Raw genomic sequence first — 25,589 nt, 5'->3', positions numbered from 1 at the left:
GTGAAGTTAATCAAAAGAAGCCTGGAGAACAGGCAGATTATCTGTACATTGTTTACTCCGTGGGTTATAAGGTTTGTAAAAAAAAAGAAAATAAGAATTACCTCTTCACAAATTTCAGGTTCTCCAAAGCCCCTGCTGGCTGTCACGTCCTCCAAAAGATGTAAGCATATTCATCACTGCACAGGGAGTCTGCCAAGTATGCCTTTATAAGAAAGGCTTTTAAAACTATTTAGACTCTCTTACAAGATTTGACTAAAGTACATTTCCAATACCTCGATTTCCTGACTGGCTTGATTTTGTAATACAATCCAATACTGTAGGATAATTAATATTTCCACAGCTGTGCTTTGTATAATGGAGGTCTGCTCTGATAAGATTTCAAAATAACTCTTATTCTTATTAATCCAGACTAACATATTCAGAACAGAAAATATAATAAAAGATAACTGTGTAATGACTTGTACTTCCTATGGTATTTGGATCCCCCATGTCTAAGCCATAGCACTAATAAATTTTCAGGAAAGCGTAACAACTTGATATCCTACAAGAGTATCTTCTAAAGATGCATCTTTGGTTTTCAAATTTCTTAATTAGGGTAACAGGATAGTTAAAATATGACTGTATCAATTTTTTTAGGGTTGCCATGAGAAAGTACCATAGGCTGGGTGACTTAAATAACAAAAATTTATTTTCTCACACTTCTAGAGACTAGAAGTCAGAGATCAAGGTATCTGTAGGCTTGTTTCTTCAAAGGCCACTCTCCTTGGCTATAGATGTCTGTGTTCTCCCTCTGTCCTCATGTGGCCCTCCCTCTGTGTATGTCTGTGTCCTACTCTCCTCTTCTTATAATGACACTGGTCATATTAAATTAGGGCCCACTCTCATAACTTCATTTAATATTAATTACCTCATGAAAGACCTTATCTCCAAATAGTCACATTCTGAGGTACTGAGGGTAGGACTTCAACATATGAATTCTGGGAGCACACAGTTCAGCTTATAACAGTTACTGCTGTATGAAATTGTCTAAACATACTTCTGGGACCAACGGTTTTAAACTTTATATCAGGAAATTGGGTATAGTCAAATTTATGACTGATGAAATATGACGTGCCCAATATTATTTTCAGTCTTTGCATGGGTGCTTCCCTCTGATTGGAATGCTTTCCCAAGGATAGTTCCATGACTCACTTTCCTCCCTAAGCCTTTACTTGCTGTCATCTTCTCAGTGGGACATTCCCTGATTTATACATGAACACTGCCCTCAAAACTCTCCATCACACTTTCCTTCTCTAATCCTCCCCAAACACTTATTGCCTACTGAATATCTTACATCTTACTTATTTTTAAATTGTTCCTCAATATTAACTAAACTTTAAGTTCTATGAGCATAAGAATTTTGTCCAATATATTTACTATGGTATTCCGTATAATAGGAGATTAATAAGTACTTGTTGAGTTAATGTAAAATAGTTTCATACCTGTCATAAATGCCATTGCTTACTATCAAATAAGAATAAAGAGTAATTTATTTTCTCTAATTTAATCTCCTAAGAACTTAATATTATCTGTACGGTATTTTTGGAGGTATAAATGAATCTAAGCTTTGTACTTCCAGATTTCTCTAGTAAGCAAAGAACCTCTTGCTAACATGGTGCTAAAAATTCCAAGCACACTCACTTCAAACAGATACTGATTTAAAGCACTTCTTCAGGTATGCTGGAGTGTAGAAGAAGAATGTGACAATAAGTGTAACATTTGTAAGAGTGATATTGAGATCTAAAACTGGGGTTGATGAGAAGCTGGATAAAATGAGGTTGGTTGAGATAAGAAACTAATTCCAGATTAACGATTCAGGATTCAGGATTAGGCTACCTGATGTACAATGATGCCATTCTAACTTATTAAACAAAGTAATGGCTTGAGAAATGAAAAGAATGAATACAATATAAACTCAAGAAGGTAAAGATGGAGAAATAGAAACTTTGGGGTAGTGAACATTTATATTAGTTGCCCTGTTTAGGTGGGTTAGGAGATCTGTTGATTTGTACAGATAGTACTAGAAAAATGAGAGGTTGGACTCAGCCCATGCATCCTTTTTTGTTTTTTAAGAGTAGCTAGTACAGCATGCTAGTACCCAGACTATGTACTTCATACTTAATAATATGAAGGAAAGTAATTTTTCTTTCATACAACTACATATTTAAATAATAAATGTGATTGCATCATAGCTGGTACATAACGTTAATTCAAATTGTAAATGAAGCTCCTTAGTTTCATGGAAAGATGAAAGAATATAGGAGCCCTGAATTCCTGACTTAGTCCTGACACTTCTAATTATACAATTAGATTTAAATTTTAAATGATCATACTGACTGCTGTATGGAGAACAGTCTTATAGACATTTGGGGGGGGTGTGTGTAAGAGAGGAAGCAGGAAAACCATTAAGAGGTCATTTTGATACTCTGGTTAAAAATGAAATAACATTGGAGCAGGTGATGGCAGGAAGCAGTTGGGTGTGGAGCGAATGGTGATAAGAGGGGCTGATGAGTTGGATGCGGGGTGTGAAAGAAGGAGAGAAATCAAGGATAAATGTAAGGCATCAAATACTGTGCTAGATGGTAGGGCTCAAGTGGTAAACAGTAGCAAAAATAAAACGGTTCCTATTTAAGTAGAGTATCGTCTGCTAGAGGCTCTCACTAGAAGGTATTCTTCATAGGTAACTCAGCACATGGTCCTGTGGTTACAATACAGGAAGTGTGCCATAAGTTTTAATGAAAGAAATGAACAAATTAGTCAATCAAGCCTCAATATTGTTAAGTATCTAGGCTTCCCAGAATAATTATTTTATTTTATGAAATTTCATCCTCCTCTTAGAAAAGATTTTTTAAAATTATACATATTTCTTTGTTCACATTATTGTATGAATTAATTAGAGCTAAATAAGGTGAAATAGAGTTTATAGATGCTACACCATAAATATTCATCCCTGCACCTTAAATATTTCTAATGTTTCCCTTCCTCATTTTTATGTGATGCTTATAAATTCTTTTTGCTATAGATGACATGCTAAACCAAAAACTATTAATGTGTATTTGTTGTGTGTTTGGTTCTTTTCTCCAAATTCTCAATATATTTCTGATACTATTTATAGATCATCATTCAAATGTTCCCATCTTATGGTCCCAAAGCACCAAATAATTTGGTATTTTGCTTGATATTTAACTTGATAATTTAGGTAGTTAATTTTACCTACAGAGAAGATGTTTGTCAAATTCACTTCTCACACCACCAAAAGCAAACAAACAAAGCAATCAAACAAACAAACACTAAAGAGCCCCCACCCATACACCATAACAAGGTAAACTGTTTATGGTCAGTTTTATGCCAAGGAAGATCCCAGTTGTCCATTTTACCTTGTCTCTCCCTTTCTCTCTCACAATAAACTTGAGATTGCAATTCTGTGACCTGGGTTTACCTTGTAACATCCTTGCTTTAACTTTTTAAAACTTTCTTTGAAAATATCTCTAGAGGGCATTTTTGAAGTCAGGAAACTTAGGAAAATATACATAATATTATCAAGGACCTCCTCAGTTTGTAAAAAATCCAAACATACTAACCACATTTCCAGACATCATCAACATCCTGTAGAAATACAAGGGCACAGATTTTTATGACTTCTTTTCTAATTATTCCCCAAAGGAGTGAAATTACATTTCCCAGATATTAGAATAAAACTCTCACAATCAAGAAAAAAGCACATACATGTAAATCTACATAAACTCAAATTTCATATATATAAGCACAATTAGTGCAAAGGCTTACTATAGTAACCTTAAAACAGTGTTCAAAAAGAAAGCTCAGGAAAACTCCTATAACAATAATTATAGACTGTAGATGGTTCTACCCAATTTTCACCATAGGGCACTTTCCATACTATGTTCTTGTCTCTCTGACCAACAATTTTCTACCCTAGTGTTAACAAAACTTCTTACCTTCCTGGTGATACTGGCAACAACTTTCTTTGACCATCCCCTTCTACTCCTCAGCAATAAAATTAAACGTAAATTTCTTTTCTGTATTCAGATATTACTTTTATTTTTAAATTGAAATATAGTTGTTTTACAATGTTGTGTTAATTTCTGGTATACCACAAAGAGATTCAGATATATATGTATGTGTATATATGTATATATACACACACACACATTCTTTTTTTATATTCTTTTTCATTATGGTTTATTATAGGATATTGAATATAGTTCCCTGTGCTATACAATAGGACCTTGTTGTTTATCCATTCTATATATAATAGGTTATATCTGCTAACCTTACAACTGCATAGAGAACAGACTTGTGGTTGCCAAGGGGGAGGAGGTTGGGAAAGGGATGGAGTGGGAGGTTGGGGTGAGCAGATACTACTTTTATATAAGCTTGTGCATTGTGCTATTATAAATATCCCTTTACAAGTCTTCTACTCAACTAATCTGTAAATTCCTTAAAGGAAAAACTGTGTTTTGTTCTTTCTCAGTCATTTACTCTTTCATTCAACAAATATTCATTAACTGCCTCCCTTTGTATTTCATTAAAACTAGCATGCTGTCAATGGTACATTATACTATACTATTTTATGCACAACTAAGAAAGAAAAATCTGTTTAATTGATCTATGATTTGCTATCAATAGTAAAATGTATCCTGTTTACTAAGATATTTTAAAAGTTTTAAAATGTGCATTTCAGACTAGAAAAAATCTGGTATGTACAAGAGATTGTTTTATATGCCCAGTATATATCGTGTAAAAAAGAAAAAAAAAAAAGGTTAAAGTCCCTACCCTCACAGGGGGTACATTTCAGACAGAAAAAAAAAACCCAAAAAAACTGTAATAGACAATACAAACATACAAACGAATTGTGTTAGATGTTTATATATACCATAAAAAATAGAAAAGACAAGTGTGATAAATATTTAATAGAGTTGTTAAATAGGGTGGACTCATTCAGGTGATGACGTGTAAGCAAGGACTAAAAGAAGTGAGTGAGTTTTCTATGTGGATATTTTGTGATTGATCGATCATTCCAGGCAGAAAGAAGAGCTAGTGCAAATGTCTTGAGGCAGGAATGTTCCTGGCATATTTTAGGAAAAGCAGGGAAGCTAACGTGACTGGAGAAATGTGAGAAAGAGAAAAGTGAAAAGGAATGAAGTGATAAAGACAAGTGGGAGTTGGATCATGTGGAACCTCATGGGCCATCAGGACTTTGGTTCATACATTGAGTAAAATGGGAATCTTCTGTAGTACTCAGAACTGAATAACTTGATCTGATCTATGTTCTAACAGGATAATTCTCTTGTGGCTCAGGTGTGAATGGTGGTGAGAAGTCTGACTCTGGATATATTTTGGAAGTAAAGCCAACAGTGTTTCCTAACAGATTGGATGCAGAGCTATGAGAAGAAGAATCAAAGAATGTTCCAAACATTTTGGCCTGAGTAACTAAAAAGGTACAGGTGTCTTCAAATGGAATGAAAAAGCTAGAGGTAAAGAGGGTTTGGGGAAGCCAGGAGTTCAGTTTTGGACATATTGATTCATGGCGTCTTATAGACTCTAAATGGAGATACTTGAGTAGATAGTTGGATATATGAATCCAGAATTTAGGAAAGTGGTCAAGGATTGAAGATACAAATTTGGCAGTCGATAGAATGCAAATAGTTCTCAGCCATGACACTGCATGGTACGATCCTGAAAAGAGAGAGTATAGACCGATAAGAAAAGAAAGCCAAAGACTGAGCACTTGGCACCAACCTTGAGTTCAAGGAGAAGAGGAGAAACCAGCAAAGAAATCTGAGAAGGACTATCTAAAGGAAAATCTAAAATGCAGGTGTTCTAAAGCCAGATTTAACCTCAGTAAGCTAACTAGTCTATAGTAAGTGCTCAATAACTGTTAAATGAATAAATTATTTTTTACTCATTGGCTATTTGATGGCTTGTGGACAGCCTATTCTCTCACCCAAGTACAGTACCAAGTGATGATATCCATCCTTCTTCTATACATTCCTCCACCACTAAAACACAGAGTTCAGGTAGAAGATCCCTAGCAAGCCCTTCACAGTAATCAATTAGGTATGACAGGGTACGTTATACATAAATTCATAGAGGATAGACAAGAGAAGAGAGGAGATATGAAACATTCTGTCAAATGGTGATATTTATGGTCAGCTCTGTTACATTTTTCTGAGTGACAAGTTGATATTATTGCTCAAAATGATGTTTGGAGATTATAAGTAGATTTAAATTCTTTTCTTTGTCCCTTTCACATTTATCTCTTAGTAATGAGAATGGAAATGTATTCACCCAGGCGAAATACTAACCACTATAATTGTTTGTAGTTTTTTTTTTCTTCTTTTGGTCATATAAATCCTAGTTGTAGTTATGCCCATGAAGAATTCAAGCAGACTGGTTGAACATTTACCACCCTGATGACAAATGGTGTTTTAGGTATGGCATTTCAATTTTGGTGCTGCGGATAGCAATGTAATAAATCAAATATTTATATGCTGTTCATTTTTGACAAAGCCTGTTCAGGAGGGACACAATAAACCACATATTTTATGAGAAAAAAAGCCTAGATAAAAATTCCAGTCATATAATTTACTGCAGTTTAGAGTTTACTACTGCTATTAATGGGCATCCTCTATTAGATGGTATATTGAGATAGTATTAGACAGGTGACTAGAAGAGAAGGATTTATGAAATAAGCTAAGGAGAGATAAAACTGAGGTTACACGGAGACATATAAGTCAGAGAAATTGAGGAGTAGATAGAAATAGCATTACCAAATGTATCAAGGTCAAGCAACTCACATTGTGGAATGGAGTGAATCAAGCCAGCTGATCTGTAACTGTCAGAATATTCCAGAGACTACTACAGTGATAGGTCAGAACAAACCGTTCAAAACATATCATTGTATTTGTCTTATAAAATAATAAATTATAAACATATATGTGTGAGTGTGGTGTGTGTGTGTGTTTACATATATACATATATGATGTGATCTAATTAAAATGATTTCAACTAAAAGGCTAGAAAATTCAGAGTAACTGCAAAGAATAACAACAGTAAAAGGATAGTTATTCAAATTAGGACAAAATGTTAATACTCTTTTAGTAATTATGGAGAATTAGAGAGTTGGGGTCAAATAATTCAAAGATTTGTTTATAATAATCTTCCTAATGGTTGCCACATCTTTCATCTTCCTGCCCCTTTTATCTATCTAATGAATTGATTCCACATAAAATATGGCTTTAATTAGGTTGTCTCTCTTTACTATTACTGCTATTCAGAATCATTTGATAACTCCACACAAAGAAATAAATCACAATACTTGGGCATGGCATGGAAAGCAGATACCACCTGTCTCCATTCTACAGATGAATCACTTATTATTCCTCAGTAAGACTCTTTGGATCTGGTAGATAGTTTGGAGCTGCTTTTCCAGTTACAACCTCTTGGTTTTCTTATCCCTTAATGTTCTCTTGAACAGACTTGGCCTCCACTCCCCACACTCCACCACTGCTGACTTATTTCTCCTCATTCCAATTCAAGTCCCACCTCCTTCTAATGACCTTCCTAGTTACTGCAACCCATATGCAAAATAGTATCTCCTATAATTGAATACAATTTTTTTTCTTGGAAAGTAATAATTCCTATGCTTATATTTAACAGCCATAAGGCTTAAATATTGTTAGAACATAAGGAATATGATGAATAATGATTAATTAATTTTTCGATGCTAAGAAAATCGACTTGACCACAGTAGATGTCTTGTAGCCAAAAATATTAGTATAGATATTTAGCCAATCATCTGATTAAAATGGGGGATTATAAAAGCCTACAAGTACCTTTAACATATTATTTTAATATAAAGTATAAAATGCACATCCATTCACCCATTATTTTTAAAGTAGTTAAAGTTCTGCACTGTCTTCCTTGCACAAACTATCTCATGTATGAATTTCAGCTTGAGTTTCTTCAAAGTGAGTTGGAACTTAAGACAGTTGCTAAGCAGTATGGTGTAGACTATTTCCAGATTTTTAAAATTTTCTCCCACTTTTTTGCAATTTTCTGCCTATGCATCATTCAGCAGATTTTCTTTTCCTTTCATCTTCATCAAGTCTATCCTAAGCATTCAAGTTCGTTTTCATACAAGAAACGACACTTCATCTTTCACACTCATATTTCATCTGAAAAAGCATACTTAAAGTTTATGATTGCAACGACAATGTTAACTGGAGTAAATAGATTTAGGAATGAACACAAGTGATTCTTGGTAAAGATTCAACTCAAATGTTACAAACCCACAGGCTTTTCAGCAAGGACTTCAGTATGCAATGGGCATTCATCTGCATAATTTAGAGTTGAGTAACTAAAGGTCAGGTAAGATATTTTTATTATAAAACAAATGATCAACAAATATGAATTGAGCAACTATACACTGAACACTGTAACTGTAATCAGCAGTTGTCAGAGTGAAGGGCATGTGGAATGCAGAGATACAGGAATGAGTGCAAAGGAGCACTGACATCAAAGACATTACAAGTTCTCTGGTGCTTTATGAGATCTTGAAAAATAGCAGCAACAGAAGCAAAACATAGTCTCTGGTCTTAAGGCGCATGAAAAATGCACACATGGTTTGAAACTGAGGAAACTATTCCAAGACTGCCTCCTAGCGTCTCCTTAGGATAAACCATTGCACGCTGTTTCTTTTGATTTCCAACCAGGTGATTCTTGCCAGCACTGATTCCCTTTTCCATTTCTGCTACCTGCCCTAGTGGGGTCCAACCACAGTAAGGGCAACAGAACTAGTCTAAGATGCCGACTACTACAATGTCTCTGATCCTTAAACAAGTTACACAGACATGGGGAGGATAATCTTCAGTATTTTCCCAGTTCTAAAGTTCCTCACAGGCTGACAAGTACAATAGGTGAAACGTGCAGGCATGAAACCACATGATCTGTTATCTACATGGATTTGAACAAAGTTAGTAGGACAAAGTACATTCTGATGTTATGTGAATACCCCGGTTTAAGTTAATCTGTACATTTCTCAAATTATTTAATTCATGATAAACTCTTCCCAAACTTCTTCCAGTACCTTCTCCCAGTGTGGAATTAGCTGCTAGACCACAAGTGACTCTCCCTCTAATTATACTTTACTTCCTTTCTGTGAGTGTGAGTTTCCTCTTTTTCTCATCATAAGGTGTTTGGCGTGGGGAGGGAGCCTCATCACTTGAACAACTGAGACTTCCACCTATTCAACTCTGCCACAATGAACCCTCTAATCCATTTGATCCAGCCCAACTGTATCCAAAGCTCAGTAAAATTTTGTGGTCATTTTGTCTAATTTCTACAAGGTGTCAGAGATCTGTGATTTGTGAATTCATTGACTTTATATTTTCTGTTTCCACTAATATGATGGTTAATTTTATGGGTCAACTTGACTGGGCCACAGGTGCTCAGATATTTAGTCAAACATTATTCTGGGTGTTTCTGTGAGGGTGTTTCTAGATGAGATTAACATTAAAATCAAAAGACTGAGTAAAGCAGATTGCCTTCCATAATGTGGGTGGGCCTCACCTAAACAGTTGAAGGCCTTAATAGAACCAAAAGGTTGACCCTCCCCTGAGTACTGAAGATTCCTTCCTGCCTAATGGTATTCAAACTGGGACACTGGCTTTATTCCTGCTTTAAGACTTCAACTGAAACATCAGTTCTTCCTGGGTAAAGTCTGTCTGCTGGCCTTCGACCTGGAACTACACCATCTGCTCTTCTAGGTTTCTAGCTTGCCAACTCAACCTACAGATCTTGGGATTTGACAGACTCCATAATCATGTGAGCCAATTCCTTATAATAAATCTCTCTCTCCCTCTCTCTTGCTATATATACATATGTATACATACATAGAGAGAGAGAGAGAGAGAGAGAGAGAGAGAGAGATGTATTCCTATTGCTTCTGTTTCTCTGGAGAACCCTGGTTAATACAACTAAAAAGCCTTTTTTATATTTCCCTTTTCGAAGGCAATATTTTCTCCCTCTTAATTCTTGCTCTGATTAATTCTGCTGAGCCAACAGGCTACCTGCTCCTTTTCCTCTTAGCCTCTTTAGACCAACATCTGACTTAGACTGACTCACTTTGGTTTTCTTTTTTCCCCAATCGTGACTCTCCAAATGTTTACCTCAATTTTATACACTGAAATTCATGAGCAGCTCTCATTCTGTCCAGGTGCTCAGTTTAGGTTGTTGGATCAACACATCCTAGCCCTTATAAGCACCCAAGCTTCTACTTATTTGATTTAAAAAGTATAACATGTGACTTATTAGAAAAAGAAATTAAAAGATATATGTATTCTGGGAACATTCTCCTATCCTACAGAAACACACACACACGCACACAAAACTGTGCAATGATTCAACATCAACTTAGCAAGGGGTCTAAAATATTATAAATGAATATTCTAATATGTAAAACTTATGAGTGATCTTATAAAACAAGCCATTTTTGGAGTTATTTAGAATGTTTAGAAATTTTTTTTTAAAACTCAGCATTTTATGCAACCACAGATGGCGTGAGAAGAGGTAACTTTTACACTTCAAAAAAATGACAATCTGTCTATAAAACATCCTAAAGTAGCCACTTGACCACTTTTATCTAGAACGTCAGGACACCCTACATTAGATGGAAGGCCCATTGTCTGCTCCAATAATCAAAGCAATTGCAAATCAAAACCTTAGTACTACACTGAAGTGATGATATGGGCAGCAGACAATTAGGAATATAGGAGTCCCCACAAACTAGATAGTTATGAGAACCAGCACATGCAAATCTCCGGGAAGTGCTTGAGTTCTAGTTTGAGTTTCTTCCCCAACCACACAGAATTCATTTTGCTACTCCATATATACTGATCCATCCTAAAATCCCAACTATAAATACAAGAGGGAATTCCCTGGTGGTCCGCTGGTTAGGACTTGCGCTTCCCCTGCAGGGGGGCACAGGTTGGATCCCTTGTCGGGGAACTAAGATCCCGCATGCCATGAGGCGTGGCCAAAAAAAAGAAAAACAAAGTGCTTGGGGCCAACTATAAATACAAGAAAAACAAGGTTTAAAGCTCCCACGTCCTTCAATATACTGCAATTCAGTATCTATCACCTACTTCTGTATGGGCCCTAGGTAATTTTTGGTCTCCTGTGTATGTTCGGATTATCAAGATTCACAAGCTGCAACTCCATATTCCTGGCACCTCTAACTTTGTCTTAGAGGAGGAAGTGAAACATCAAAATACTCAACTCATGATTAGCACTAAGTGAATTTGACATACCTTCTGTTCTATTCATGAAGTGAGAAAGTTTTCCCAAGCCAATGAAACACAGAGTACCCTGCAGGAAAAAACAAAGATTATATTATGGGGAAATAACTCAATATTTCCAGTATTTATAATTAAAAACAGATGAATTTAATATTTCATAGAATCAAACATGAAAATACAGCTGCTGAGAAACAGGAATGGTATCTCATAAATACATGATTTTTTTGAAATACCCAAGATCCATTTAAATATTATACCTAATTTCTCATATTGGCAGAACATCTTACGAGCTCAAATCCTGCATCATCTTCAACATAAGATTCAGGAAATATTCACTGAAAGTCTACTATATGCTAGGTACTGTATTAAGCACTGTGTGTTAGTGGATATATTGAATACAATACTAATCTTGGTAATGATAAGAGCCTACAGTAGAGAGAGAGAGACCTGAAAACAAATCAATATTATATACTGTAATGTGCTGAAGTACAAGGTATTCAAGGTGCTATGGGAACGAGATTGAAATATTTACCCAATGTATCAATGATCACAGTCCAGAGTCTAAATGGATCAGTAGAAATTCCCCAGGAAACTAAAATCAAGGCAAGCATTTCAGGCAGAAAGGATATTGTTTGAAATATGCATGAGGGCATATAATACTGTGTCCTATTCAGGTAAATACAAATAGTTCAGGGTGGGTAGACTGACAGACATGGTTTACAAAGACTGACAGACGACATAAGAAAATAGAAGTCAGAATGTGAAGGGTTTTGTATTTCCTGGTAAGAAGTCTGGATGTTTTCTTAGATGTATCATCTGAAGAATTTTAAGCAAAGCAGTCATAATGTAAATCAGATTTACATTTTATGCTGACTGCAACACTAGCTGTAATGTGCAGAATGGACAGAAGGAGATTTAGGTAGGAAATACCTGGGCTTCATCAAGTGACACTATGCATTTAACCACACTTCTTTACCAACAGGCCTTTAATCTTTACCATTTACCAGGCACTTTACATATCTCACCTCATTAAATTCTCGTAAGAGTTGTATGATTTAATTACTATTAACCAACTCCTGGTAAGGAAACTGAAGTGAAGAAAGTTAAATGAGATGTTAAGAAAAATGTACAATTTTAACTTTGAATGTATCTTTTGTATTCTTTTGTATTTTTTTACTCTTCCAAAAGAATCATATAGAAAATATTCATGTTTATTAGCTTTTATGTAAGCTGATGTCTATAATTAATCCATTTGTGTAAGACCACACTTACAAGAAAAAGCTTCTTAATTTTACTTGGCATACATCAAAAAGAACTTTTTTTTCTTTTTTAGCATATCTTCTTTCTAATGATTTCATAAAAATCGTTAACCTAGTGTGTGTATTTGTTACATATGTATATATAATTCACAGACATACATATATATGTATATATCTGTGAATATCATTTCTGCCTTATCTGTGAATCATTATATTATTATATCTGCGAATTATTATTACCTCCACCACCACCAGTAACTACCAGACTAACCTTGTCATGTTCCACAACAGATAAAAGTAATAGGGGTGGGAAAGACTACAAGAAAGGTATTCAGAATCAGCTATTTTAATATGAGTATAATAAACCTTTCAACCCTTTGGCATGATTATAGTTCAATCTAAGCAATAATTTTTAAAACTTTGGATTATTAGAAACAAATTTTTATTTACACTTTGTGAGTCACATTCTGCATTCCCACTTTGTAAAGCTATTTTTATCTTATTAAAATATCTAAATCAAAATGTTCTCCTTGGGCTTCCCTGGTGGCGCAGTGGTTGAGAGTCCGCCTGCCGATGCGGGGTACACGGGTTCGTGCCCCGGTCCGGGAGGATCCCACATGCCGCGGAGCGGCTGTGCCCGTGAGCCATGGCCGCTGAGCCTGCGCGTCCGGAGCCTGTGCTCCGCAACGGGAGAGGCCACAGCAGTGAGAGGCCCGCGTACCACACACACAAAAAAAAATGTTCTCCTTATTCTTAACATTTTTAAACTCTTAGATACAAAACAAAATTCTAATACTGCCTTAAATGCTGATTTCTTAAAACAAATTAACATTAAATAGCTAAGTAATGCCTGAATTAACACAAATCAGAGTTCATTACACGACATTAGCAGCTAATTTATTGAAATCATTAATGTCTGCTGTTAGAGAGAGCCATATGCCAACTCCAAAAGTAACAAGCATTCGGAATCAGGGTCATTGCCTTTATATTTACATATGTGGTACATTAATTGATCTCATGTGCATATTAAGATTAAAAGTGCATTTTTCTTCAATATTCCCTAAGAAGTTTGATTAGCATTATGTTATTAAGGCAAATGTTTATTTCTAGATAATTTATTTTGCATAGGTAAATTGACTCATACAAATCATTATTAGTTACGTTTCCTTATTTTCCTCACATAGCAAACAGGTTTTTTTCTTTTTCTATAAATAGTTTATACTTTTCTGTTTCTCTCTTTATCCTCTATGTAGTGACAACTTCAATAATTCAACAGTTAATTCTGAGATACTTATTAACCTCAAGGTAGAAGGAAAGAAATTATTAAAAGCCAGATTTAAAATATATTTTCCTTTCTACTAAATTGTTCTAAAATGAACAAATTAAAGAACATATTTCTAAAGTTCTCCACAAGCATTTTTAATAAAGTTGATTGCTGCTAATATTAAATAGAAAGTTGAAACAGTGGTGTAATATAGGTTATTTGCTTGTTGATTTTCTTATAAATTTTATACAATTTATTCTATATGTATGGCATCTACAATAATATCACACAAAATCTCAAAGGCACAAAATTACAAATAGGACTAACTTTGACATGGTGTTTGTGCAAAAAAAGAAAAAAAAGTAATTAAGGCAAACTGAAATGTCACCTTGTACTACACAGATTACAAGAGTCCAATATATAATTCTCTCTGTCTATGTCTCTGTCTCTCTTTCTCAGATATACAGACATACAGACATACACAATTGTTGTGAGATTCCACACAAATATGCATAGTAAATATTATATTAAATAGCTAAGGTTTACTATCTATATTCTGTGATATTGAATTAAATTGATGAGATTTGCAACTGCTAAAAGGCAGGGCTTTCTGATCTTGTACATTTCAATGACAGGAAAGGGGCAGGTATATCATGATATGACATATCTCTCTCTGAATCATATTTCAGGGTAGCCTATAGAAAACCAGTGTATAGTTCCCCATTCCTAAAATAAACTAAAAATTTCTAATTTGAAATATTACAATAGTAAGGCTACTGCAGAATGTGTGTACATGTGTGTTTATGTATCTCTCTGTGTGTCTATCTCTTCTGGGACTACTTCAGATACAAATTACATGAGAAATTAGGAAATAAACTAAATAAATAGTTAAAAAAAGTAAAGATATCCACTAACATGAAGAAATATTTTCCCTAATCATAGGAAATAAAACCTTGAAATAAACCTGCATATTGGGGGAAAATCTTCAGGAATTCAAGTTATTTTTAATAAAAAGCAGAAGAGGTTGGGTACAATTTTTATTGAGCTTGAACTCACAGATGGAAATTAATTATCAGACATCATTTTATAGAGAAAATAAATTCTCTTAAGATTACACAGAGAAACAAGAGTAGACTGACTGATTGACAGAGAGACAAGTAAATATTTTTCAGTGAAGAAGCAATCTTAATTGTAGAAGGTCAGCCACATATATTGGAAAGCACACAAACTGTGTGTCAGGAAACCTGAATTCAAAGAGTTAACGATCTACTTAGAGTATCAGCTTGGTATAAAAGTATGCAGTTGAGGCCCTTAACCAAGATGGTGGAGTAGGAGGATGTGCTCTCACTCTCTCTTGCGAGAATACCAGAATCACAACTAACTGTTAAACAGTCATTGACAGGAAGACACTGGAACTCACCAAAAAAGATACCCCACATCCAAAGACAAATGAGAAGCCACAATGAGACGGTAGGAGGGGTGCAATCACAATAAAATCAAATCCCATAACTGCTGGGTGGGTGATTCACAAACTGGAGAACACTTATACCACAGAAGTCCACCCACTGGAGTGACGGTTCTGAGCCCCATGTCAGGCTTCTGAACCTGGGGGTCTGGCAATGGGAGGAGGAATTCCTAGAAAATCAGACTTTGAAGGTTACTGGGATTTGAATGCAGGACTCTGACAAAATTGGAGGAAACAGAGACTCCACTCTTGGAGGGCACACACAAAGTAGTGGGCACATCAGGACCCAGGGGAAGGAGCAGTGACCCCAGGGGAGACTGAAACAGACCCTTGTTGGAGGGTCTCCTGCAGAGGTGGGGGGTGGCTGTGGCTCACCTTGAGGACAAGGACACTGGTAACAGAAGTCCTGGGAAGTACTCCTTGGCATGAGACCTCCCAGAGTCCACCATTAGCCCCACAAAGAGCCCTGCTAGGCTCCAGTGTTGGGTTGCCTCAGGCCAAAACAATGAAGAGGGAGGGAACCCAGCCCCACCCATCAGCAGTCAAGCAGATTAAAGTTTTACTGAGCTTGGCCCACCAGAGCAACAGCCAGCTCTACACACCACCAGTCCCTCCCATCAGAAAACTTGCACAATCTTCTTAGATAGACTCATCCAACCGAGGGCAGACAGCAGAAGCAAGAAGAACTACAATCCTGCAGCCTGTGGAACAAAAACCACATTCACAGAAATATAGACAAGGTGGAAAGGCAGACGGCTATGTAACAGATGAAGGAACAAGGTAAAACCCCAGAAAAACAACTAAATGAAGGGGAGATAGGCAACCTTCCAGAAAAAGAATTCAGAATAATGACAGTGAAGATGAAACAGGACCTTGGAAAAAGAATGGAGGCAAAGGTCGAGAAGATGCAAGAAATGTTTAACAAAGATGTAGAATTAAAGAACAAAGAAACACAGATGAACAATACAATAACTGAAATGAAAAATACACTAGAAGGAATCAATAGCAGAATAATCGAGGCAGAAGAACAGATAAGTAACCTGGAAGACAGAATGGTGGAATGCACTGCTGTGGAACAGAATAAAGAAAACAGAATAAAAAGAAATAAAGACACCCTAAGAGACGACTGGGACAACATTAAACACAACAACATTCGCATTATAGGGGTCCCAGAAGGAGAAGCGAGAGAGAAAGGACCAGAGAAAATATTTGAAGAGATTAGAGTCAAAAACTTCCCTAATATGGGAAAGGTAATAGCCACCCAAGTCCAGGAAGTGCAGAGAGTCCCATACAGGATAAACCCAAGGAGAAACACACTGAGACACATAGTAATCAAACTGCCAAAAATTAAAGACGAAGAAAAATTATTGAAAGCAGCAAGGGAAAAATGACAAATAACACACAAGGGAACTCCCATAAGGTTAACAGCTGATTTCTCAGCAGAATATCTACAGGTCAGAAGGGAGTGGCATCCTATACTTAAAGTGATGAAAGGGAAGAAACTACAACCAAGATTATTCTACCAGGCAAGGATCACAGTCAGATTGGATGGACTAATCAAAAGTTTTACAGACAAGCAAAAGCTAAGAGAATTCAGCACCACCAAACCAGCTCTACAACAAATGCTAAAGGAGCTTCTCTAAATGGGAAACATAAGAGAAGAAAAGGACCTACAAAAGCAAACCCAAAACAATTAAAAAAATGGTCATAGGAACATACATATCAATAATTACCTTAAACATGAATGGATTAAATGCTCCAAGCAAAAGACACAAGCTTGCTGAATGGACACAAAAACAAGACATGTATACATGCTGTCTACAAGAGACCCACTTCAGACCTAGGGACACATACAGACTGAAAGTGAGGGGAAGGAAAAAGATATTCCATGGAAATGGAAATCAAAAGAAAGCTGGAATAGCAATACTCGTATCATATAAAACAGACTTAAAAATAATGTTACAAGAGACAAGGAGTTGATCAAGGGATCAATTCAAGAAGAAGATATAACAATTATAAATATATATGCACCCAACATAGGACCACCTCAATACATAAAGCAACTGTTAACATCTATAAAAGAGGAAATCGACAGTAACACAATAATAATGAGGGACTTTAACACCTCACTTACATCAACGGAGAGATCATCCAAAGTGAAAATAAATAAGGAAACACAAGCTTTAAATGACACAATAGACAGATAGATTTAATTGATATTTACAGGCCATTCCATCCAAAAAGAGCAGATTACACTTTCTTCTCAAGTGCACATGGAACATTCTCCAGGATGGATCACATCTTGGGTCACAAATCAAGCCTCAGTAAATTTAATAAAAATAAAATCATATCAAGCATCTTTTCTGACCACAGTGCTATGAGATTAGAAATCAATTACAGGGAAAAAAAACATAAAAAACACAAACACATGGATGCTAAAAAATATGTTACTAAGCAACGAAGAGATCACTGAAGAAACCAAAGAGGAAATCAAAAAATACCTAGAGACAAATGACAATGAAAACAAGATGATCCAAAACCTTTGGGATGCAGCAAAAGCAGTTCTAAGAGGGAAGTTTATAGCTATACGAGCCTACATCAAGAAATAAGAAAAATCTCAAATAAACAATCTAACCTTACACCTAAAGGAACTAGAGAAAGAACAAACAAAACCCAAAGTTAGCAGAAGGAAAGAAATCATAATGATCAGAGCAGACATAAATGTAATAAAAACAAAGAAAACAATAGCAAAGATCAAAAAAACTAAAAGCTGGCTCTTTGAGGAGATAAACAAAATTGATAAACCATTTTCCAGACTCATCAAGAAAAAGACATAGAGGACTCAAATCAATAAAATTAGAAATGAAAAAGGAGAAGTTACAACAGACACCGCAGAAATACAAAGCACCCGAAGAGACTACTATAAGCAACTCTATGCCAATAAAATGGACAACCTGGAAGAAATGAACAAATTCTTAGAAAGGTATAACCTTCCAGGACTGAACGAGGAAGAAACAGAAAATATGAACAGACCAATCACAAGTAATGAAATTGAAACTGTGATTAAAAATCTTCCAACAAACAAAAGTCCAGGACCAGATGGCTTCACAGGTGAATTCTATCAAACATTTAGAGAAGAGCAAACACCCATCCTTCTAAAACTCTTCCAAAAAATTGCAGAGGAAGGAACACTCCCAAACTCATTCTATGTGGCCACCATCACCCTGATACCGAAACAAGACAAAGATACCACAAAAAAAGAAAATTACAGACCAATATCACTGATGAATATAGATGCAAAAATCCTCAACAAAATACTAGCAAACAGAATCGAACAGCACATTAAAAGGATCATACACCATGATCAAGTGGGATTTATCGCAGGGATGCAAGGAGTCTTCGGTATACACAAATCAATCAATGTGATACACCATACTAACAAACTGAAGAGTAAAAACCATATGATTATCTAAAAAGATGCAGAAAAACCTTTTGACAAAATTCAACACCCATTTATGATAAAAACTCACAAGAAAGTGGGCATAGAGGGAACCTACCTCAACATAATAAAGGCCATATATGGCAAACCCACAGCAAACATCATTCTCAATGGTGAAAAACTGAAAGCATTTTCTCTAAGATCAGGAACAAGACAATGATGTCCGCTCTCCCCTCTATTATTCAACATCGTTTTGGAAGTCCTAGCCACGACAATCAGAGAAAAAAAAAGAAATAAAAGGAATCCAAACTGGAAACGAAGAAGTAAAACTGTCACTGTTTGCTGATGACATGATACTATACATAAAGAATCCTAAAGATGCCACCAGAAAACTACTAGAGCTAATCAACGAATTTGGTAAAGTTGCAGGATACAAAATTAATGCACAGAAATTTCTTGCATTGCTATATACTAATGATGAAAAATCTGAAAGAGAAATTAAGGAAAAACTCCCATTTACCATTGCAATAAAAAGAATAAAATATGTAGGAATAAACCTACCTAAGGAAACAAAAGACCTGTATGCAGAAAACTATAACACACTGATGAAAGAAATTAACGATGACACCAACAGATGGAGAGATATACCATATTCTTGGATTGGAAGAATCAATATTGTGAAAATGACTATACTACCCAAAGAAATCTACAGATTCAATGCAATCCCTATCGAATTACCAATGGCATTTTTCACAGAAGTAGAATAAAAAATCTTAAAATTTGTATAGAAATACAAAAGACTCCGAATAGACAAAGCAATCTTGAGGGGAAAAAGTGGAGCTGGAGGAAGCAGACTCCCTGACTTCAGACTATACAACAAAGCTACAGTATTCAAGACAATATGGTGCTGGCACAAAAACAGAAATATAGATCAATGGAACAAGATAAAAAGCCCAGAGATAAACCCATGCACCTATGGTTAACTAATCTATGACAAAGGAGACAAGGATATACAATGGAGAAAAGACAGTCTCTTCAATAAGTGGTGCTGGGAAAACTGGACAGCTACATGTAAAAGAATGAAATTAGAACACTCCTTATCACCAAACACAACAATAAACTCCAAATGGATTAGAGGCCTAAATGTAAGACCAGACACTATAAAACCCCTAGAGGAAAACATACGAAGAACACTCTTTGACATAAATCACAGCAAGATCTTTTTTGACACACCTCCTAGAGTAATGGAAATAAAAACAAAAATAAACAAATGGGACCTAATGACACTTAAAAGCTTTTGCACAGCAAGGGAAACCATAAACAAGACAAAAAGACAACCCTCAGAATGGGAGAAAATATTTGCAAATGAATCATCAGACGAAGGATTAATCTCCAAAATATATAAACAGCTCATGCAGCTCAATATTAAACAAACAACCCAGTCCAAAAATGGGCAGAAGACCTAAATAGACATTTCTCCAAAGAAGACATACAGATGGCCAAGAAGCACATGAAAAGCTGCTCAACATCACTAATTATTAGAGAAATGCAAATCAAAACTACAATGAGGTATCACCTCACACCAGTTAGAATGGGCATCATCAGAAAATGTACAAACAACAAATGCTGGAGAGGGTGTGGAGAAAAGGGAACACTCTTGCACTGTTGGTGGGAATGTAAATTAATACAGCCACTATGGAGAACAGTATGGAGGTTCCTTAAAAAACTAAAAATAGAATTACCATATGACCCAGCAACCCCACTACTGGGCACATGCCCTGAGGAAACCATATTTCAAAAAGACACATGCACCCTAATGTTCACTGCAGCACTATTTACAATAGCCAGGTCACAGAAGCAACCTAAATGCCCATCGACAGACGAATGGATAAAGAGGTGGTACGTATATACAATGCAATATTACTCAGCCATAAAAAGGAATGAAATTGGGTCATTTGTTGAGGTATGGATGGATGTAGAGACTGTCATATGGAGTGAAGTAAGTCAGAAAGAGAAAAACAAATATCGTATATTAACACATATATGTGGAACCGAGAAAAATGGTACAGATGAACTGGTTTGCAGGGCAGAAATTGAGACACAGATGTAGAGAACAAATGTATGGAAACCAAGGGGGGAAATTGGAGGTGGGGGTTGTGGTGGTGTGATGAATTGGGAGATTGGGATTGACATGTATACACTGATGTGTATAAAATTGATGACTAATAAGAACCTGCTATATATAAAAAAAAAAGTATGCAGTTGAAATTAACAATCTCTAAATTTCTTTTCAGCTCTTAAATTCTGTAAATGAAGTCCAGTATATCCAAAAAGACAAGTGAAAATTAATGACGGGAGGCTTAGGTGATCATATGAGGTTTATAAACTCAATTTGGATAAGTTACCTAGTAGAGCAAAGAATTGCCCATTCCTTTCTCCATACTTCCTTTGTCACCCTCCAATTTAGTCATTTGTTTACCTAATGAGATAAAGTTCAGTTCACTGATTGGGCCACATTACTAAAAAGTAATCTTGTTCTTGGATGTAGCCCCTTTATTCTGCTTATTCTCGCATGTTAAGATGAAAGATGAGTCAGGGACCCTTGGAACTCATTTGACTTTTTCTCTTCTTCTTATTTTTCCTTTTTTAAAAATGAAGTATAGTTAATTTACAATACTATGTTAGTTTCAAGTGTACAGCAAAGTGATTCAGTTATACATATATAGGTCCATCCATGTTGCTGCAAATGGTATTACTTCATTCTTTTCTATGGCTGAGTAGTATTCCATTGTACATATGTACCACAAATTCTTTATTCATTTCTCTGTCAATGGACATTTAGATTGCTTCCTTGTCTTGGCTATTGTAAATAGTGCTACTATGAACATCTGTGTGCATGTATCATTTTGAATTATAGTTTTCTCTGGATATATGCCCAGGAATGGGATTGCAGGATCATATGGTGGCTCTATTTTTAGTTTTATAAGGAACCTCCATACTGTTCTCCATAGTGGCTGCACCAATTTACATTCCCACCAACAGTGTAGGAAGGTTCTTTTTTCTCCACACCCTCTCCAGAATTTATTATTTGTAGACTTTTTAATGTTGGCCATTCTGACTGGTGTGAGGTGATACCTCATTGTAGTTTTGATTTGCATTTCTCTAATAATTAGTGATATTGAGCATTTTTTCATGTGTCTGTTAGCCATCTGTTTTTCTTCTTTGGAGAAATGTCTATTTAGATCTTCTGCCTATTTATTAATTTTTTTGGAAATTAGGCTATTTGTATATTTTGGAAATTAATCCCTTGTCTTTTGCAAATATTTTCTCCCAGTCTGTAGGTTGTCTTTTCATTTTGTTTATGGTTTCCTTTGCTGTGAAAAAGGTTTTAAGTTTAATTAGGTCCCATTTGTTTATCTTTGTTTTCATTTCCGTTACTCTAAGAGGTGGATCCAAAAGAAATGTTGCTGTGATTTATGTCAAAGAGTATTCTGCCTAAGTTTTCCTCTAGGATTTTTACAGTCTTACATTTAGGTCTGTAATCCATTTGGAGTTTGTTTGTATATGGTGTTGGAAAATGTTCTAATTTCATTATTTTACATGTAGCTGTCCAGTTTTCCCAGCACCACTTATTTAAGAGGTTGTCTTTTCTCCATTGTATATTCTTGCCTCCTTTGTCAAAGATTAATTGACCCTAAGTGTGTGGGTTTATTTCTGGGCTCTCTAACCTGTTCCATTTATCTATGTGTCTGTTTCTGTGCCAGTACCATACTGTTTTGATTACTGTAGCTTTGTCATATAGTCTGAAGTCAGGACACATGATTCCTCCAGCTCTGTTCTTTCTCAAGATTCTTTTGGCTATTCAGGATCTTTTGTGTTTCCATACAAATTTTAAAATTATTTTTCTAGTTCTGTGAAAAATGCCATTGGTAATTTGATAGGGATTGCATTGAATCTGTAGATTGCCTTGGGTAGTATGGTCTTTTCTTTCTATTAAAGACCACCCAAGTGCTTGGTAGATCTCACTATGTGGGATTTTGGTTAAAATTTGATAATGAGATTGGAAATGCATAAAAATTCAGTTCCTTATTAGTGTTTAGGTAATGCCACATTCTTTAATCTATACTTGTCCAATAAACCCATGTGATGGTTAACAGTGACCCTGCCATAGAAAAGATGTGGGGGGATATTTTATTTCCTATTTATTATTTTTCCTGGTAGGTCAACATCCTCAAAATCCTTGTGGGTGGAAGACTATCAAGAAAGGATTTAAGAACATTTTGTTCCATAGTTTTGAAATATCTTCCCTTTAAGAAAATCTCCTCTTAAGACATTACATAGCTTTGTAGTTCTTGTTTCATCTGGCAAGCAGAATATCTCCATCTTCTTTTGTTGGTAGCCAACCCAGTCACCACCCCATGACATGGAAACCAGTGTGGTGCAATCAGTACCCCTAGACTTATTTGTTTATGATAAGCATGTGTGTCAAGGCAGGTCAGAGTTCTTCCCCACAAGCAGGATCTCTCCTATAGGGCCACTAAATAAGATAGATTTAACTCTGGGAATTTAGGGCCACTAAATAAGGCAGATATTCACTTTCTATATCAGAAAAGACTCTATCTAAGAGTTGAGCATATGAGAATCCCTCAGAGAGAGTAAATGTATTGGAAGCACTGGGTCAGTTAGAATTCCCAGAAGCATACTGTGGCCTGTACCTCTTATTTTGATTAAGTAAACTACATCAATATTCCTTTAGCACACTCCCTTTTTGCTTAAATTAGTTCAAATTGTGTTTTTGGCACTTGCATTCAAAATAGTCATATTACATTTGCTAAAAATTTTAATTTTTCCCCATAAAGTTTTTTTCTTAATATTTATCAGCCATTTCATTTTTAATCTTATCCCTTCATATCCTGTAGCTTTTTTTTCCAGTTATAATGTTTAACATTTTTTTAATATAATAAATTATGAGTATTTTTAAGAGTTTGGTATGCATGGCATAGTTATTTTCAGTTATATGTATTGAAATTACATTTTCTCAATCTGTCAATCACTTTTTGTTTTTGAAAATAAATATTATATAAAGCTTTTTGGTTTTCAAATCTATAAAAATGTTTTTTTCCTTGAATTCCTTCTTGTTCATTTAGTTTATCTTTGGAGATATGTGTAAATACTGTAGAAAGAAGAACTTAACTCTTTATATATATATACATATACATATATACATATATGGGAATATTTCTTTGGTATTGACTTTAAATAAGTGAATCACTTTTCTTTATGAAATAACATTTAGAAATTCTCATAGGATATCTGGTTCCAGTTATTAGAGTAAGAAAATTTATTAAATTCTCCTGTATCTCAAAAATCCATGGAGTGTTCAGTGAAGAAATATGAAAGTGAATAAAGCCACAGAGGTTTTGAGAAAGGCAGCAGAGAAACTTCAGCAGTCAAAAGATTAGAACGAATTTCAGGAAGACAGAAGACTGATGGGAGCATCTTGATGGATATATTAGAATAAAAGGAGCTAGTGCTCAGTTTATTCAATAGAAAAAGATGCAGTGGAGCTAGGAATGATTTTGCACAGTACAGCTCCCTAGAGTTAGGAGCTAAAGAAGAGAGGGTGTGGAAGGAAGGGCAGAAATCACAATGATTGATGGAGAATCAATCTGAAAGAAGTGCATGTTCAGGCCACCCCCATTCCTGTGCATCAGGAAGTGCTGTATGCCTCAATGTCAGATATAGATTGAGGAAGATCCGTGGCTCCCAGGCTGAGGGTTTGTTCACGTTAGTCAGACTGGCCTTGTTTTGGTATTTGAATGTGTCTGGATTTTTACCTGTGTGCCTGCTTCATACTCATGTCCTGAAAATACCAGAGTAAAACCTCAAAATATCACATACATATACACAGCACAAACATTTTTCTTATTCAAGGAACAGGCTTATAGGGACTTCCCTGGTGGTCCAGTGGTTAAGAATCCATCTTGAAATATAGGGGACACCTGTTCGATCCCTGGTTGGGGAACTAAGATCCCACGTGCCATGGGGCAACTAAGCTCACATGCCACAACTAAAGAGCCTGAACGCCACAACTACAGAGCCCATGCACTCTGGAGCCTGGGTGCTGCAACTAAGACCCAATACAGCCAAAAAACAAAAAAATAAATAAATAAATATGGAAGAAAAAAAAAAAAAGGAACAGGCTTATAACAACAGAGGAAAATCCTGCCAGCCATATATTTAATCAACCTGACCCTTTATTTTATGTTCATCAATGACCAATTAAGGAACAGTGAATATTTTAGGAATTCAACAGTTCAAAAGGGAAAGGGAAAGATGAACAAATGAGACAACTAATACTGAAAAAAAAGCAGTAAAATTCAGGTTAGAGACCAGAGTATTAACAAACTACTTCTAATTAATATGTTTATAGATTTTAGATAAGATATTTTTTCAATGAACTATAAACAGCCTGTTATGAATTTGGGTAACACTTTATTAAACATAAAATTTTAAATGTGACTACTAAAAATTGAATCCAATGAAATATGCAGAATGGAAGGTAAGGAATTATTTCAGAACATAGAACTATAAACACAAATAGATGGAAAATGTTGAGAGAAAATATTGCCGATCCATATTTCCATATTCCTCCATAGGAAGAATTGTGAAATATTTAAATACCAGAAAAAAATGGGAAAAAAAGGAGAGGAAGAATTTATCCAAAAAATAACAAAAAGGAAAAATTCAGGGCTAAAGATACAGACGTATGCCCTCAGATTAAGTTTCCAGAGAGAAAAAGCAA

The 25,589-nt window shown here is 35.5% G+C and overlaps 1 protein-coding gene across 16 annotated transcripts in view; it reads right to left on the bottom strand.

The window, feature by feature from the left end:
- The window catches only part of LOC307185259 (uncharacterized protein), a 1,189,055-nt gene that overhangs the window by 194,744 nt on the left and 968,722 nt on the right, over nucleotides 1–25,589 (bottom strand). For all 16 annotated transcript variants that reach the window (XR_013827927.1, XM_079919222.1, XM_079919221.1 and 13 more), the window contains one exon: nucleotides 11,370–11,427. Coding sequence is in view for 15 of the 16 variants with exons in the window: in XM_079919222.1 (XP_079775348.1) it covers nucleotides 11,370–11,427 (58 nt within the window). In the remaining variant the exon portion in view is untranslated. The remainder of the gene's footprint in view (nucleotides 1–11,369; nucleotides 11,428–25,589) is intronic.

The sequence above is a fragment of the Stenella coeruleoalba genome (assembly GCF_951394435.1).
Source record: "Stenella coeruleoalba genome assembly, chromosome: 4".
Lineage (NCBI taxonomy): Eukaryota > Metazoa > Chordata > Mammalia > Artiodactyla > Delphinidae > Stenella > Stenella coeruleoalba.
The sequence above is the reverse complement of the archived record's forward strand: the minus strand, read 5'-3'. Positions and strand labels throughout refer to the sequence as shown.